General features: G+C 52.6%; 6 protein-coding genes and 1 non-coding gene across 7 annotated transcripts; 4 read left to right on the top strand and 3 right to left on the bottom strand.

The window, feature by feature from the left end:
* The first annotated feature begins 32 nt into the window (after positions 1-32).
* On the top strand, positions 33-2,695 carry BO80DRAFT_121273 (putative Ste20-like serine/threonine protein kinase). Its single transcript, XM_025713496.1, has 5 exons — positions 33-174; positions 313-422; positions 490-520; positions 603-919; positions 976-2,695. Exons 2-5 carry the CDS (start codon positions 371-373, stop codon positions 2,604-2,606), a joined length of 2,031 nt encoding a protein of 676 aa, XP_025574020.1. The 5' UTR covers positions 33-174; positions 313-370; the 3' UTR covers positions 2,607-2,695.
* A 610-nt stretch (positions 2,696-3,305) lies between these two features.
* BO80DRAFT_121300 (putative C6 transcription factor) lies at positions 3,306-6,669 on the bottom strand. The gene is made up of 5 exons (XM_025713497.1): positions 6,315-6,669; positions 6,137-6,171; positions 5,943-6,059; positions 4,515-5,880; positions 3,306-4,446 (listed from the first exon to the last, which is right to left on the bottom strand). Exons 1-5 carry the CDS (start codon positions 6,500-6,502, stop codon positions 3,672-3,674), a joined length of 2,481 nt encoding a protein of 826 aa, XP_025574019.1. The 5' UTR covers positions 6,503-6,669; the 3' UTR covers positions 3,306-3,671.
* A 124-nt stretch (positions 6,670-6,793) lies between these two features.
* Positions 6,794-8,632, top strand: BO80DRAFT_503160 (L-rhamnonate dehydratase). Its single transcript, XM_025724370.1, has 3 exons — positions 6,794-7,206; positions 7,266-7,488; positions 7,560-8,632. The coding sequence occupies exons 1-3, from the start codon at positions 7,120-7,122 to the stop codon at positions 8,525-8,527; spliced, it is 1,278 nt and encodes a 425-aa protein (XP_025574018.1). The 5' UTR covers positions 6,794-7,119; the 3' UTR covers positions 8,528-8,632.
* A 188-nt stretch (positions 8,633-8,820) lies between these two features.
* BO80DRAFT_121245 (SDR family NAD(P)-dependent oxidoreductase) lies at positions 8,821-10,207 on the top strand. The gene is made up of 4 exons (XM_025713495.1): positions 8,821-8,988; positions 9,050-9,318; positions 9,409-9,826; positions 9,893-10,207. Exons 1-4 carry the CDS (start codon positions 8,920-8,922, stop codon positions 9,941-9,943), a joined length of 807 nt encoding a protein of 268 aa, XP_025574017.1. The 5' UTR covers positions 8,821-8,919; the 3' UTR covers positions 9,944-10,207.
* On the bottom strand, positions 9,961-11,345 carry BO80DRAFT_409976 (uncharacterized protein). The gene is made up of 2 exons (XM_025717905.1): positions 10,512-11,345; positions 9,961-10,456 (listed from the first exon to the last, which is right to left on the bottom strand). Exons 1-2 carry the CDS (start codon positions 11,170-11,172, stop codon positions 10,029-10,031), a joined length of 1,089 nt encoding a protein of 362 aa, XP_025574016.1. The 5' UTR covers positions 11,173-11,345; the 3' UTR covers positions 9,961-10,028.
* A 699-nt stretch (positions 11,346-12,044) lies between these two features.
* Positions 12,045-13,403, top strand: BO80DRAFT_456390 (zinc-dependent alcohol dehydrogenase; the record flags this gene model as incomplete). The annotated part of the gene is made up of 4 exons (XM_025722167.1): positions 12,045-12,199; positions 12,312-12,360; positions 12,410-12,566; positions 12,634-13,403. 4 exons carry the CDS (start codon positions 12,045-12,047, stop codon positions 13,401-13,403), a joined length of 1,131 nt encoding a protein of 376 aa, XP_025574015.1.
* A 306-nt stretch (positions 13,404-13,709) lies between these two features.
* BO80DRAFT_t201 lies at positions 13,710-13,781 on the bottom strand. The gene has a single exon. It is a non-coding gene; the product is annotated as a tRNA-Arg (tRNA).
* Positions 13,782-14,959: the final 1,178 nt, after the last annotated feature.

Below are 14,959 nucleotides of genomic sequence, written 5' to 3'. Positions count from 1 at the left end.
AATCGGAATCGAGTCAACGTCAGCCTCTCCCACGGATTCCTCCCGGAGTCTATTCTAAATAGCATTTCCTTTTGGGGCACGACCATCGATAGATGCCGCACTTCAATGTCTCCTTTCTTTGCGTGTTTCCCATCTAAGCCCTACCTACACCTCCTAGCCTAGCCTGGGCAATAGGTATGTCAGCCTGGACCCTCCACAATCGGTTATAATCTTATTCTTATATGTTCTCAACTTTCCCGCATGGGGCCTTCCATTCCACAGAATTCATTCCGCTCTTGATGCCAGATGCTAATCTTCGCTTGAGTGTTGCAGAACCAAGTGAGACAATTGACCATTACCACCTCTTGCGCCCGCGGCAAGCACAGTCAAGATGGAAGGCCTAGTGGATCCAGAGACGATTTACATGAAGCAGAACTGCATTGGTACGTATTCAAACAGGGCGGGAGTCATCCCACCGCGGAATCAAAGCTCCTAACTCGGCGGTTGCAGGTGGCGGGAGCTTCGGACGGGTCTACAAAGGGTATGCCATGCCACAGCTCTCCTGTCTCGTCTATCTCCCACAATTTTGAGTTATATTTGACTTACACTGCCATTGAACCCAGCGTCGATAAGCGTACCGGTGCCTCCGTTGCAATCAAGATAATCGATGTCGAAAATGCCGAAGATGAGGTCGAAGATATTATCCAAGAGATTGCAATCTTATCGGAACTCAACTCCCCTTATGTCACGCGATACCATGGGTCGTTCTTGAAAGGGTCCAGCTTGTGGATCATCATGGAGTTCTGCTCCGGGGGAAGTTGCTCCGATCTGATGCGCCCCGGAACGATTCCGGAGGAGTATATCATGATCATCATAAAAGAGCTACTCCGAGGACTAGACTACTTGCATAGCGATAAGAAGCTGCATCGGGACGTCAAAGGTGCCACCCGCTCTCTCCTCCTCTAATCTTCCTTGCGAGGCTAACATAGTCGACAGCCGCAAACATCTTGCTTACCTCCAGCGGACAAGTGAAATTGGCTGATTTCGGCGTTTCCAGCCAACTCTCAGCTACCATGACTAAGAAGAATACTTTCGTCGGGACTCCATTTTGGATGGCACCCGAGGTAATCAAACAATCTGGATATGATTACAAGGCCGATATTTGGTCTCTTGGAATCACCGCCATTGAGTTGGCCAATGGGGAACCCCCTTACTCGGATATCCACCCTATGAAAGTGTTGTTCTTGATTCCCAAGAACCCCCCGCCGACATTACAGGGCGATTACAGCAAGGCCTTCAAGAACTTCGTTGAGCTTTGTTTAAGACGAGATCCTAGGGAACGTCCCTCAGCCAGAGAGCTGCTAGAGCACCCTTTCATCAAAAGAGCAAAGAAGACGACCTACTTGACGGAGCTAATCGAGCGCTACGAGCGCTGGAATGCAGTCCATGGGAATAAGGGGTCTGAAGAAGAAGAGGAAGCGGTTCAGGAACCCTTGGCAAAGACCTCTTCACCTGAAGACGAGGATGATCTATGGGATTTTGGTACCGTGCGGCCTGCGGGACGCGCATCCGCTCTGAAGCCGATGAAAGAAGCGGACATGAATGCGCGGATTCATGAAACCAATGAGTGGAACATGAAAGACGAGCATCGCAGAGATATGTTACGACCAAAGAACAGTATACCTTCTGCACCCCTGCAAACGAAGCATATACCAAGTGCTGTCCCTAAACCATTGTCACCAACCAAGATCCCATTGCCACCATCTCCCATCAAGCAAACGCCGGGAGATCTCCCACCACAGACACCATCGCACCTACAACAGCCAGTCTCGCGTCAACCAAAGGGAAGCCCCGGTAGCGAATATGATAGGGCCCTGCAACAAGCTCTGGCTGAGGACCTGAGTTTCCTCCAGCTCGATCGCTCCCCAGGCACCCCATCGGCTGCCGCGAAGGACCGAGGTGCTCCTCCAGCCGTACAAGGGTATCAAAAGGCCCGACAGCCACAATTTCCGGAGGAGCCGTCGTATCAGGGACGCATGCCGGCTCAACCAGTTTCGAATCTCGCGGATCAGAACGCTAGACCTGCCATGGAACCTCATCCACAACGTCAGTCGTTTTCACAGCCCCATGACAGACACCCTCCCACACCAAAGCATCTGTCACCACGACCCCAGCAAGCTCCGGTGCATGATCCTCAGCCTTCAGCCGTCAGGCCTGACTATTTCCAGCTCCATAACACAACTGATGGAGCACTCGATGAAAGAGCGCGGGAGGCAAGCCATTTGCCCTCGTCGAATGAGATGACAGCTCTGAACAGCGTTATATTACCTGCACTCAAAGCAGCCATCCGTCGGCGGACACGGCGTCTGGAACTCGTTTCACGTAACTCCTCTAGGGATGCTGGCGACAACATGTATGACCACCAGTCACGACAGGACTACGTTCACGCGATGATGGAAAGCCTGGTGGGCGATGTTTGCAACATGTTTACAAGGATTGAGCGGTGGGATAATGAGGCACCTGTGGGGATGGGCGCCCAAGTGACCTCGTTTTTGGAAGGCTTTCTGGAAGAGATCCTTGTCCGAGTTGAGCCATCTGACTCTGATTCAAACCCAAGTAGAGCCTAGATACGGCTCAGTTCTTGAGCATGGCGCAATTCATAGCGCAGATTCCATCCTGAGAGGCTGGATTTTAAGAGAGATTCTTCCACTTCGAGCAAGAACATACCACCCCAACTTCGATCGGATGGAGCAATTACCGCATGGAATGGCTCTGTGATCGGACTTGAAATATCTTGTCCACCATCATGGCAGCTGCCCAATCAACCTTGGCTTTTGTGTGTCTTTGTTTGACTCACTTAATACCCTCCATTTTGCAAAACCACCCTCTTCGTTTATCTCTGACGCCCTCTCGCTAGAGAGCCTGACAGGACAAGCTTGGTGGGACTGATCCCAATGCATAAAAGCTCTGTTGTTGGTGCTCCATGCCCGGTTGGCCCCCGCGTCTCATAAGATTTCACAGGCGTCAGATTTGGAGTCCTTTTTATTCCCCGCTTTTCTTCATCTTGCTATCCTGGAGATTTCTGGGCTGGAACCTTCAACTGATTTAGTAAACAGAAGCTGCCTTAAAGGAATTTGGCCTTCTTTTCCCACTTTTCTGATTACGTCTGTGGATACATGGCACAGCCTTCAAGTTTCTATCCCGTTTCGTTTTTTTTTTTTTCTCCTTCTTCTTTTCTTCCTCTGCATGTAAGGATAACAGAATGACGTGAGGGTAACGTGATTTGTTTCTGGATTGTCTATCAATGCCGGTGCACTTATGTACCTAGTATGACAGGAATAGAATTACAGGAATCCGGGTGATGCACTGCTCGGATGGATCATGAAACCGACCAGATCCCGGTTGAATATGAGACATGGAATTCGAGCAAGCCTTGTGTATGAACACATCAGGCTAGGACCGTAAAACTCCAGGACTTGTTCGCCTCATACAATCAGCACTCGAAGGGAGTACCTCGACGAAGCCAGTAGCTGCCTACTCATGCCAGCAGATCTCGAGAGTTGTGATGGTATATACCATATCACCAGAAATGTGGGATCTCTCCCTAGCTATGTAGCATAGCCTGGAAGGAAGTTTCCACTGCCTTGAAGTGAGATATTCGTCAGACACGGGAATGAATCACCCGGTTTCATTCATCCGCTAGGACGAAAGAGCCAATCAGTCTCGGGGGTTGGAATCAAGTAGTTTGTGATATTGAATTCGTTGGTGTTGGAGTGCGTCCCATCAACGACGTGATTGGCGTTGCCAGCCCCAGTCAACCCATTGACTGACATTGGATTGTTGACTGGATCGCTGATGTCCAGACTGAGTATATCTGGAGCTCGAGCGGCTGGAACACGCGGGACATTGAAGAAACCGAACACGTCGAGGTATTCAAGTTCATTGGGAGCCGGATTTCTGACTGTCGCTGCGGGCGCCGACCGCTGGCTACTGGCTGGAGATGTGCGCGGTTGCCGTGAGATGAGAAAGTCTAGGTCGAATGCACAACGACGCATGTCTGCGAGTATCTTTACGGTGGATGGCGTGGCTCGCTCGCAGTCGGATACGCCGGATTGTTGGTATTCCCCGTATTCGTCGAGGACACGTTGCAGAATTGAACTGTAGCGTTCTGCTACCTTCCAGTACTTCCCCATCTGGGCAAGTGTGTCGACGAAGAACAGTATATCAGGGCTAACCGTGTGAGCTATCGTAGATCCGTGGACAAGTAACAATCGAGCTGAAACCCAAAGGGTAAAGGCAAACGGGGGTCCCAGTTTATCGAGCATGTTGTTGTCCACGACAAAATGAGTCACGGAAAGGATGTTGTCGACTGCAAGTAAGCATCGCTGGCTTGCACTGTAAGAAGGGGTGAATATTGGAGATCGCGTGGTTGGGTATGCTGCTGACGAATGAAGCCGAATAACCGCACTGTAAGAAAGAATAAGGTTAGTAGGTCTAGGTGATGGCTCGACGATAGAATGGATAATGATACTCACGTTTGATACGTGGCATGAAGCTGAACCCAATCGCAATGGACTCCCTTGGTGCTCTTCGAACCACTGAACAGCCGGGATGAGTTTTCGTAGGCATATTCGGCTGGGAGGCCGAATTCCCAAGAGGTCAACTCGCTGTCCAACTTGCGGTATGTAGCCTGCCACTCTTCAACATCCGACAAAGCCCCTATGTCAACGGGTCGCTTTAGAAATGTATGGATCCGAGAGAGAATTCCCAGCACTTCGACATAGAGTCCGAAGGTTCCAACATTTTCGGCACGCGTCACGTAATCAGCACGGTCACTCGATCGTTGAAACCATCTGGTTTCGACCGGCTGGCTTTTGAGGAAGTATTCGTCTTTACATGGGAGCTTCCGGTCAATGTCTTTATCGTCCAAGGCAAAATCAAAGGCGGTTGCAATGGTAGAATAACGGTCCAGCAGGTATACCATCCAGAAAAGCCTCCGCCTGCTTTCGTCTTCAATCCAAGATTCGGGTTCTGGCAGCGTGACAGCTCTGAGAGTATAGATGGAGGGGTAGCTAGGAGCAATGAGTGAAGATTTGGCCTCTACGGCTAGTCCCAGCTGGACCACGGACCGCGTAATCAGTGCAAGCAGCTTCCACCCGGGAGGACCGTTGGAAGATCCCACGAGATCCAGAGCCAGAATCACCAGCGCTTGGAGGGCCTTGACCGATGAGTTTTCGAGTCCGTAAAGCAGTACCTTCTGCTTTGAGGAGTCATGATACCGTTTGCGGTTCTGTTCGTTAAGCCGACTGTCACTTGAGAAGCGAAGTGTCGTCGCAACGATAGCGTATAGCACCGTTCTATCCGCCTCTTCAAGTGGAGACGGACCAAAAAAGGTGTCCAGAGTGGTGCGACGATGAAGAACGGGACACCAAGTATTGATATGTTCAAAGTAAAGGTCCACCAGCGCATACAACAGATCGTACGGCGGTAGGTCAAGCTCTGGATCCGCCAGTGACTGTTCCTGATTGGCATAGAGATTGACCGGGACTTTTAGCGACGATTCATTCCCTGTATAATCGTTGTGGGGCGGGTTATTCGACGCTGATTGTATAGAACTTGGCGCAGGCATGGCAGTTGAAAGGTGGCTATGTATGGTGTTCTTGGCTGATATGTCCGAGGGGCTGGTGATGGATGCATCAGACGGACGCGGCGGTGGAACCATTGGTGGTGGCTCATGAAAATAGAATGCATTATGAGGGCTAGGGCCCTGAGCTGGCTCTGAAGGGGAACTGTAAGAGAATGGTCCTGGCCCGGGGATTTCGTGACTCCTGCTGGGTTGGCTGTGCAGAATATGCGTCTCGATAAGGCGGGCCTGTGTCTGGATGACCTCCTCTAACCGATCTGTTTGTCTAGTGAGTAGCAAATCCAAGCCAGAGAGGCATCATTTGAGACTAGAGACACACCTAGCCTTTGTTCCAACTCCTTGCCATAACCTGCGCGAAGACCAGGCTTCTTCCGCTCCTTATACTCACACAGTTGGCCATTGCGGGCACACCACCCACAACTAGGCTGGGCTCGATCTACGCTCGTTAGCTTGGATGCTTATCCAGCAAGAAATTGGCATGAGGGGAGCCACAGTATGGAGGGGCATCCTTACCGCATTTGACTTTTCTCTGCTTACATAGTTCGCATCTTAGTCGGTTAGTATGACGTCCAATGAGCTGGCCCTCCGCACCGTATCTCGAAAGAAAGAGTCAAGGATTGAGCAAGAACAGTATGCCCAAACAGGATCTGTGCCCTTGGAAGGTTGTAGGGAGCATGGGACTGGTACGTACGACACTGTGAGGGGTCGTTTACGTTTCAGCGCACGAGGGACGCTCGACCCGTTCTGCGCAACACGATCATTATCGCTATCGACCGCGGACCAGGATTCATCCCCGCTGTTCTCCCGTTCCAGATCGCCATGGAATCGGGATGGCGGTGGAGTCTGTTGAGCAGAGGCAGCTGCAGCAGTGGTCGGCATGGTACTTTAGCGAGTCCGGGGTTGTACCGATATCCAGCCACGGCAGTTGGATCAGCAGCGATGAAGCATCCTGGCACGAGAGGCGGATGTCGGGGAAATTAGACCGAGTCTGCCCAGAGAGTAAGAGGAGGAATTGCGTAGAGCAGGCGAAACAAAGGAGAATAGAGAAAATGAAAGGGAAGGAGAGCGACGAAGGGCGTCGGGCTGGCATGGCCTGAGCCAAGAAAACACCCGGGGGACCCCGCAAAACCCGGCCACCTCCACAACCATCCATCATCCATGGAATGAAGGAACTACGCAGGCTGAAGAACTCTGGGGAGGCAGAATGACTAACCAGGGGAGTGGTTAACTATGCCGCTCCGCAGGGTCCGTTCACCCGTCCAAGCATGCAGCCCTGGTCATCCATTCATCCTGACAAGCTCGGGGTAGCATTGCCCCGAGCCATCGCGACTCAACCGAGGGGAAGTTCACGGGTTGCCCCTCGACGCCGGCCTGTTCGTATGCTTTCAAATATGGGACATTCTCCCCTGGCCGAAGTTGGCTTCTCCTTCTTTTTTGTTTTCTCTCTCTAGCATCCGCGATCCTGTTCATACCTCTTCTGTCAGACTACCACCACCATGGGCTCTATTGGACAATTTCCCCGCATCAAAGAAATCCGCACCTTCATCATTGATGGGGTGGGATCTGGAGGTGACTACCACAATGTAAGCTCGGCAACACTTGGATCTTCCTGACGCAGCACTAAAACTCCCGCTCGTGATAGGTCAAAGGGGGCCACTGGCTCATTGACAGCAACATCTCCACCCCCATGACTCGCTGGGCTCAATACCGTGGCTCCCGCACGTCATGGGGAATCAACGTCTTGGGGTCCTTCTGCGTCGAAATCGAAGCTACCGACGGAACCAAGGGGTTTGCCACTGGATTCGGTGGCCCCCCCGCTTGCTGGCTGGTCCATCAACACTTTGAGCGTTTCTTGCTCGGTGCAGGTGCGAATTACCTTGACCATACCATCCATGATCAATATAGCAGCCAAGCTGATATTCACCTGTCTTTTTAGACCCACGGGATACCAATGATCTATTCGAGAAGATGTACCGGGGTTCGATGTTCTACGGCAGAAAGGGTCTCCCCGTTGCCGTCATCTCGGTGATTGACTTGGCTATTTGGGACCTCTTGGGCAAGATTCGCAACGAGCCCGTCTACAAACTCATTGGCGGGGCGACTCGCTCACGCCTGGACTTTTACTGCACTGGTCCGCAGCCCGCTTCAGCCAAGGCAATGGGCTTCTCCGGAGCCAAGGTTGCCCTTCCTCACGGTCCGGATGAGGGTACGGAAGGACTGTTGAAGAACGTGGAATACCTCCGTCAGCAGCGGGAATCAGTCGGGCCCAACTTCCCATTGCGCGTCGACTGCTACATGTCCTTGAACGTTCCCTACACCATTGAGCTCGTCAAACGTTGCGAGGCGGAAGGCATCAACATTGACTGGTGGGAGGAGTGTTTGACTCCCGATGACTTTGATGGCCATGCGCTCTTGAAGCGAGCCCACCCCACGGTCAAGTTCACCACCGGTGAGCATGAGTACTCGCGATACGGTTTCCGAAAGCTCGTGGAGGGTCGCAACTTGGACATTATCCAACCCGATGTCATGTGGGTCGGTGGCATGACGGAGCTGCTGAAGGTCTCGGCGCTTGCCAGCGCCTACGATATCCCGGTTGTCCCCCATGCATCTGGGCCTTACTCGTACCACTTTGTGGTTTCACAACCCAACACGCCATTCCAGGAGTATCTGGCCAACTCTGCCGATGGAAAGACAGTTGAGCCCGTCTTCGGGAACATGTTCCTGAACGAACCTATTCCTACCCAGGGATATCTCGATGTTTCAATTTTGGACAAGCCGGGCTTCGGACTTGAGCTGAACCCGGCGGCTCCCCTCATTCCCGCATCATCTATCCTCACTCCTGCTCCTCAGAAAGCATTGGTTGCTCCTGTTGAGAGCCAGCCGGAATCTAACGGCACGGCTTAAGCGTGTATTCCCGGCACATTTTAGATTCGCAGGCTGCTGGGTGGCATTTTCCATTTTGTAGTTCTTTGGCCTCGCATGTATACATGAAACAATTTTCTTACAGATTCCGAATAATAGATAGGGACAAGGGACCCTACGTGACTTGGACAGAATGCCTTCCCAACATCCAGTGTGGGGTAACCACAAAATGTGGGGGTTCGGGGCAACAATACCACGAAATGCCCGAGGCGGACTCCACATCGTAGTATCTTATCACCCGGCGGGGGTGGACCAGAAACACCAGCATAGGAGAATATTTATCTACAAGACAGCAGTTCAGTGAACAGCCAACATCAATCCTCAGCCAACTGCTCAATCCCTCTCGAAGAGCTCCCACTGAAACCAACATCACAATGCCCCTCCCACAACTCCTAGTCGGTAAAGTCGCCGCCATCACAGGCGGTTTAACCGGCATCGGACGGGTGAGGCACACAAAGAGCCAACCAAAAACACGAGTACCAAATCCTCCTAACATTCATCTAGGCCATCGCTCTGGACTACCTCCGCCACGGCGCCAAAGTAGCCGTCAACCACCTGGGCGGACCGAAAGAAGAAACACTCATCGAAGCCATGCGCAACGACGTATCCTTTATCACCGGATCCGACACCGAAAACAGATTCCTCCTTGTCGCGGGCGATATCACACAGCCAGAAACTGGGCGGGATTTTGTCGCAAAGGCTGTGGAGGCATTTGGTCGATTGGATGTGTTTGTGAGTAATGCGGGAGTGTGCAAGTTTGAGGAGTTTTTGGAGTGAGTTATCCCCCGACTCCAATCCTTCTACGTGTGTAGTGTGTCTGACAGGATATGGCGGGTATGTCACTAACATCCATCTCAACATAGAGTCGACCCTCCCCTCCTCGGCCACACGATAAACACCAACCTATCCGGGGCATTCTGGGCGACGCAGGCAGCAGCACGACAAATGGCGCTGGCCCAATCTCCACCCGGCGGGTCGATTATCGGAATCAGTTCGATCTCGGCGCTTGTTGGGGGTGGACAGCAGACGCATTATACGCCTACGAAAGCGGGGGTTCTTAGCCTGATGCAGTCGTGTGCTGTGGCGTTGGGGAAATATGGGATCAGATGTAATGCGCTCCTGCCGGGGACGATCCGGACTCAGTTGAATGATGAGGATATGAGTGATCCGGTGAAGAGGACATATATGGAGGGGAGAATTCCGTTGGGCCGATTGGGACAGCCGCCGGATTTGGCTGGTCCGGCGGTGTTTTTGGCTTGTGAGGCGTTGAGTGGTTATGTGGTAAGTGCTGTGTTGTGTTTTCTTCGGTTGATTTGGGTTTGAGGGTGAATGCTGACTATTGGATAGACCGGGGCGCAGATACTTGTGGATGGGGGGCTTTTTGTGAACCTCCAGTAATTATGATGGTGATGGGTGATGGACCTGCATTCTGATGTGAACATACTTGGCAATCGGTGTACATATTCTCGCGTGTGAATGACATTTATATTTCAATCCCATATGCTTTGACTGCAACTCCGCCCCAGACGCCTTCCTTTTGGTCCTGGGATAGACCTCTCCGCTCCAGGATACCCTCCACCACACTCTTCCAACGTCTCCAAGCCACTGAATTACCGCCTCCACCCACATTACACACCGGCCAGTCAGACCCAAACATGACTCTCTCCGGCCCGAAAGCATCAAAGACGACATCCGTCCATAACCGAATCTGCTCAACCAGGGACGCAATATCGGGCTCCGACTCGGCCACAAGCGGGAGCAACTCTGAGAATCCACCGGAAAGCTTCATATACGTGGACGAATGCTGAGCCATGGCCGTGACGAGGGAGCTCCATTCCAGGAAATCTGGGTGTGTAGCGATAGAATCAGGCGACGAGAATGGAAGCCGAAGATTCGGCTTGCACAAGTGATCTAAACCCAGCGTGTTAGGAATAACACATCTCACCGTGTTGAGGACGGGGCATACTAATAATGATCTTGACTCTATCCTTCTTCTCCACGCCATGGTAGACCTTATTGATCATCTCGGCAGCCTCCCTCAGCTGCCAAATCCCGCCTTGCCGGGCATCCACCCCAAGATCAAAGATTAACTGCTGCCTTCCCAGCCATTTCAACCCTTCAATGAAACCGGACTCGAGCATGACTCCTCTCGGCTTATCCTGAACCAGGTACCGAACTCCACGAACCTTTTTGTGTGCTTCCTCTGTTCGGGTCCGTTCTTTCACCTGTGCCATGTACTTCTCCAGAGCAGCAGGGCCTCCGGGAACAGGTGCCCAGGGCACTATGCCCAGACAGAGCTCGCGATCTACATCTTTGTGTCCTTCCCCGGGGACGGGCTCTCCAGTGATAATCCGAGTAAGGAAGGAGACCTCGTCGAGGGCGAGGGACCAGCCACCCTGTCCTGCCTCTTCGACTGAGGAGATACGGTCGGTTTCGAGGAATATGAAACCCCTGAGATAGAGCGGTTGGGCTGAGTCCGGGGAGGCGGGAGTGGAGGCTGTTGCGAGGCGATACTCGTCGATTGAGTGCTGGGATCCTAGAGGGCTGCCGGGTCCATACCAGGCCAGGGTGCGGAGATGCGATTCTGGGAAGAGATGAATATGAGAGTCGATGATTGGCGTCGGCATTGTCACGGATGTTTTCTTTGTTCGGCGGTGATCCCGAGGTTCGTGGTGAGTGCGGGGTGGGAGGGTCGGAGGGTTGGAGGGCTGGGACGGGGAAGAAAGAAGGCAACTATGAAGCTGAAGCAGAGGAGGGCTAACTACGGTGCAATGGCAGGCGAACAGCTGTCGAAGAGGGGAAATGCAGTCGGTCATCATGCGATGTCACCCAGTGCGGGGAGATCCATTGGTGCTGGCTGGCCAGCCCATCGGGGGGGCTTTGGCCCGAGCCCAGCCGGCATCCTCGTCTCTGGTCTCTACTTTCCCCCGACGGGCGGCATGCTTGAAGACCTTCTGTGGCTTACCAGCTATAGAACAAGGCTTTATATATCTGGGGGATGGCCCCAGGGCCCATCGCTGCTTTTTTCGTCGTTTGGGATCCTCCAGCTCCACGACAGACCCAATTTCGGGCAATCCGTTACCCCTCACCAATCGCACTTCGGCCAGAGATGGTTTGGCTTCGGCGGTGGGGATTCCTCGATGCCTAGGTTATGGCGGGGAATTATACGAGCTTCTCAGTTGTCAGGAGGTATTCTCCAGACTCAAAGAAAGAGGGGTATGGCGAATGACGATGTCATACCCCGGACTGTGCCTCGGTTGCAGTTGACGGCGGTCTCGCTTCTTTCAATGATGGAGATCTGAGACTCAGCAATCTACGCGGTCGTACGAACGGCCTGTTTCTTGGCCAGTACCGGCAATGATCCGTCAGGATGATCCCAGTTCATTTAGCGTATCGACTGGGGGGGGCGGGGATAAAGAGAGGTTGCATCCTTGGTCTGCGATCGCTGGGTTTCGCTTCCCTCTCTCTACAACAACGAAGATACCATAGCCCTGCGAACATGACTGCGTCTACTGATGGCAACGGTGGTGCAGCTATGCCGGAAATTCCAGCAAAGCAGAAGGCTACCATCTATGACCAGCCCGGCACTGTGTCTACGAAAGTCGTCGAGTTAGATGTGCCCGAGCCTGGGGTGGGTGAAGTCTTGATCAATCTGTACGTGGCGCATTCTTTTCTAGTGTCTGGTGCAGCGTGTCCACCCATACAACATCCATGAAGTTTTATCGAGACCAGTACAATGATTCATTCGACTAACGGGGATCTGAAGCACCCATTCAGGCGTCTGCCACTCTGACTATGGAGTAATGACCAACACTGTGAGTAGTGAGCTGTATTCCAGCTGCATATCCATTCTAACTTGACTAGTGGAGCAGCCTCCCCGACCCCACACCGGCAGGCCAGGTTGGCGGCCATGAAGGAGTCGGTAAGATCGTGACGCTGGGTCCTGGAACCGAGAATTCCGGCCTGAAGATCGGCGACAGAGTAGGAATCAAATGGGTTTCCGGTATATGCGGAAATTGCGGTGGGTGGCGTCTATCCTATCCATCCCATGATCCCAGGCAGACCTATATTGACAATGGCAACGATAGAACCATGTCACGCGGGCGCGGACGGGATCTGCTTCAACCGTAAGGTCTCCGGATACTACACCCCCGGCACATTCCAACAGTACACCCTCGGCCCAGCCAACTATGTGACCCCGATCCCGGACGGCCTCGCATCGGACGAAGCAGCCCCGATGCTCTGCGCCGGGGTGACCGTCTACTCTGCTCTCAAGCGCAGCAACGCCCGACCGGGCCAATGGGTCGTAATCTCCGGCGCCGGAGGTGGCCTCGGCCATCTCGCCGTGCAACTCGCAAGCAAGGGCATGGGATTCCGGGTGATCGGGATTGACCACGGCTGCAAAGAAGAGCTCGTCAAGGCTTCGGGCGCCGAGCACTTCGTCGACATCACCCAGTTCCCTCGTGATGACAAGGGCGCAGCTATCGCCGCTCACATCAAATCCCTAGCCGACGGCCTGGGCGCACACGCCGTACTGGTATGCACTGCATCCAACATCGCCTACGCCCAAGCCCCGCTGTTCCTGCGCTTCAACGGCACGCTCGTCTGCGTAGGCATTCCCGAGAACGCACCCCAGGCCATTGCGACCGCATTCCCTGGACGTATGATTTCTCAACAACTCACCATCACCGGGTCAGCGGTGGGCACGCGCAAAGAAGCGATCGAGACATTGAATTTCGCCGCGCGAGGCATTATCAAGGCTCACTTCCGGACGGAGAAGATGGAAGCATTGACGGGTGTTTTTGAGGAGATCGGTCAGGGCAAGTTGCAGGGACGAGTAGTCCTTGATTTGTCGTAGTTTGATGTAGCTCTGCTTTCATACCTATTCGGAGTTGAGGTTTAACAACGATATATACCAACAGAGATTATTACTACCCAACAACACACTATGATTCAATCCAAGCACACCAATCCCCTATACCATGGAACTCCAAACAAAAACATACAAGTAAAAAGAAAAAGCAAAATATTGAACCCCACTACCCCGCCTTGCACTCCCCCGAAGAAAAAGCAAATAAAAGAGAAGAAACACCATCTCCCATCCATCCATCCTCTTCCACCCCAGCAAAGCCAATGAAAAAAGAACGAAAAAAACCAAAAAGAATGACCGACGCAGGACTCGAACCTGCAATCTCTTGATCCGTAGTCAAGCGCCTTACCATTGGGCCAGCCGGCCTGGTTGTTGTAAACCCGTCTTGTATTTTACACTATCAGCCAAAAGTAACCAAGCTTCAACCAAAATGAAATGCGAAACGTCCCCACAGTCAATTTATCTATCTCTCGACTTTCACTTTACCTGGCTTGAGGGTTATCTGACCTTGAAAGTGAACATGATTCAAAAGAGATATAGGCGATTCTTATTGCTCTATTAAATTCTGGATTTCTTTATGATTCTCTGGTGCTTCGTACATGGTATACCTGGATGTCTTCAGCACCTGCCTCAGGCATATTAAGGCCACCGAGCTATCCCGGGTTCGGCCGAGTGCTGTTGGTCCACTACTTGACGGCAAATAGTGCACACAGTGAGTCCCGAGCACGGTAGTGTACTAATTCCGTACTACGGAGTTACTAGCTCTGCCTTTTATTAATTATTAAGTCGATGATTGTGTGGACTGAGGTTATTGAGCGGATGAAATTGCCGGGCCGGTTACTAGTGGACGGGCGAAATTTCGGGGGAACTTGATTTTGAGACCGTCCATCATTCAATGTATTACTAAGTGCAATTTCGGAGGCGCCGGAAGGTAAGTACGTAGGGAGCAAATTCTGCTTTCATCTTTGCCATCAACAGATTACAGTAAATAGTCCGGAGTAGATACCTCATGGCTACGTACTCCGTGCTGCAGAATCAATGCACGGGGTAAGATTCTCCGACGGCGATGTACCAACTCCGCGGGCCAGGGTACCGAGCAGCTGGGAAGGACCCATCGGCCTCAGGCATGCATCTAGACATGCCAAACTCTATTCAGTACGCGCCGATTGGCCTGCACGCCCGCGTTCAGGGTTACACAAGTTCCACCGGCAGTTGGACACCTTCCCTAGTGGAACCGACGACTGGTGTCCGTAGACGTCATGCGGCCTTAGGCCGACGACTGGCCATCGGCTCAGCCTCGATGGTGTTCGGTTGGTACCAAAGATGGAACTTCTGGGATGGGTATTTGAGTGCGAGCAAGAACCGGATTCTCTTCCCATTGCTTGATTGAGGGGTTCGCGATGACCACGGTACTGGGATCGTATCGAACCGTCCCGTCGGGTCGGCGGCAACAGTGAGTGCTAATATAAGGTTGGGTGATCATGCCAGGACGCATTCTTTGGTACGCTTTCAACCATGGGACCGCCTCGGTGCTTGTGTCATCC

This window comes from Aspergillus ibericus, assembly GCF_003184845.1.
Source record: "Aspergillus ibericus CBS 121593 unplaced genomic scaffold BO80scaffold_27, whole genome shotgun sequence".
NCBI lineage: Eukaryota > Fungi > Ascomycota > Eurotiomycetes > Eurotiales > Aspergillaceae > Aspergillus > Aspergillus ibericus.
The sequence above is the reverse complement of the archived record's forward strand: the minus strand, read 5'-3'. Positions and strand labels throughout refer to the sequence as shown.

What these genes read in the sequence shown, in the direction of transcription:
- BO80DRAFT_121273 (XM_025713496.1), top strand. Translation starts at nt 371, where the DNA reads ATGGAAGGCCTAGTGGATCCAGAGACGATTTACATGAAGCAGAACTGC. An exon ending in CATGAAGCAGAACTGCATTG is followed by an intron (nt 423 to 489) that starts GTACGTATTCAA and finishes CGGCGGTTGCAG; the next exon opens with GTGGCGGGAGCTTCGGACGG. An exon ending in GCTGCATCGGGACGTCAAAG is followed by an intron (nt 920 to 975) that starts GTGCCACCCGCT and finishes CATAGTCGACAG; the next exon opens with CCGCAAACATCTTGCTTACC.
- BO80DRAFT_121300 (XM_025713497.1), bottom strand. Translation starts at nt 6,502, where the DNA reads ATGCCGACCACTGCTGCAGCTGCCTCTGCTCAACAGACTCCACCGCCA. An exon ending in GCAGAGAAAAGTCAAATGCG is followed by an intron (nt 6,060 to 6,136) that starts GTAAGGATGCCC and finishes TAACGAGCGTAG; the next exon opens with ATCGAGCCCAGCCTAGTTGT. An exon ending in GGAGTTGGAACAAAGGCTAG is followed by an intron (nt 5,881 to 5,942) that starts GTGTGTCTCTAG and finishes CTAGACAAACAG; the next exon opens with ATCGGTTAGAGGAGGTCATC.
- BO80DRAFT_503160 (XM_025724370.1), top strand. Translation starts at nt 7,120, where the DNA reads ATGGGCTCTATTGGACAATTTCCCCGCATCAAAGAAATCCGCACCTTC. An exon ending in CTGGAGGTGACTACCACAAT is followed by an intron (nt 7,207 to 7,265) that starts GTAAGCTCGGCA and finishes CGCTCGTGATAG; the next exon opens with GTCAAAGGGGGCCACTGGCT. An exon ending in GCGTTTCTTGCTCGGTGCAG is followed by an intron (nt 7,489 to 7,559) that starts GTGCGAATTACC and finishes CTGTCTTTTTAG; the next exon opens with ACCCACGGGATACCAATGAT.
- BO80DRAFT_121245 (XM_025713495.1), top strand. Translation starts at nt 8,920, where the DNA reads ATGCCCCTCCCACAACTCCTAGTCGGTAAAGTCGCCGCCATCACAGGC. An exon ending in GTTTAACCGGCATCGGACGG is followed by an intron (nt 8,989 to 9,049) that starts GTGAGGCACACA and finishes ACATTCATCTAG; the next exon opens with GCCATCGCTCTGGACTACCT. An exon ending in AGGCGTTGAGTGGTTATGTG is followed by an intron (nt 9,827 to 9,892) that starts GTAAGTGCTGTG and finishes ACTATTGGATAG; the next exon opens with ACCGGGGCGCAGATACTTGT.
- BO80DRAFT_409976 (XM_025717905.1), bottom strand. Translation starts at nt 11,172, where the DNA reads ATGCCGACGCCAATCATCGACTCTCATATTCATCTCTTCCCAGAATCG. An exon ending in TAGAGTCAAGATCATTATTA is followed by an intron (nt 10,457 to 10,511) that starts GTATGCCCCGTC and finishes CGCTGGGTTTAG; the next exon opens with ATCACTTGTGCAAGCCGAAT.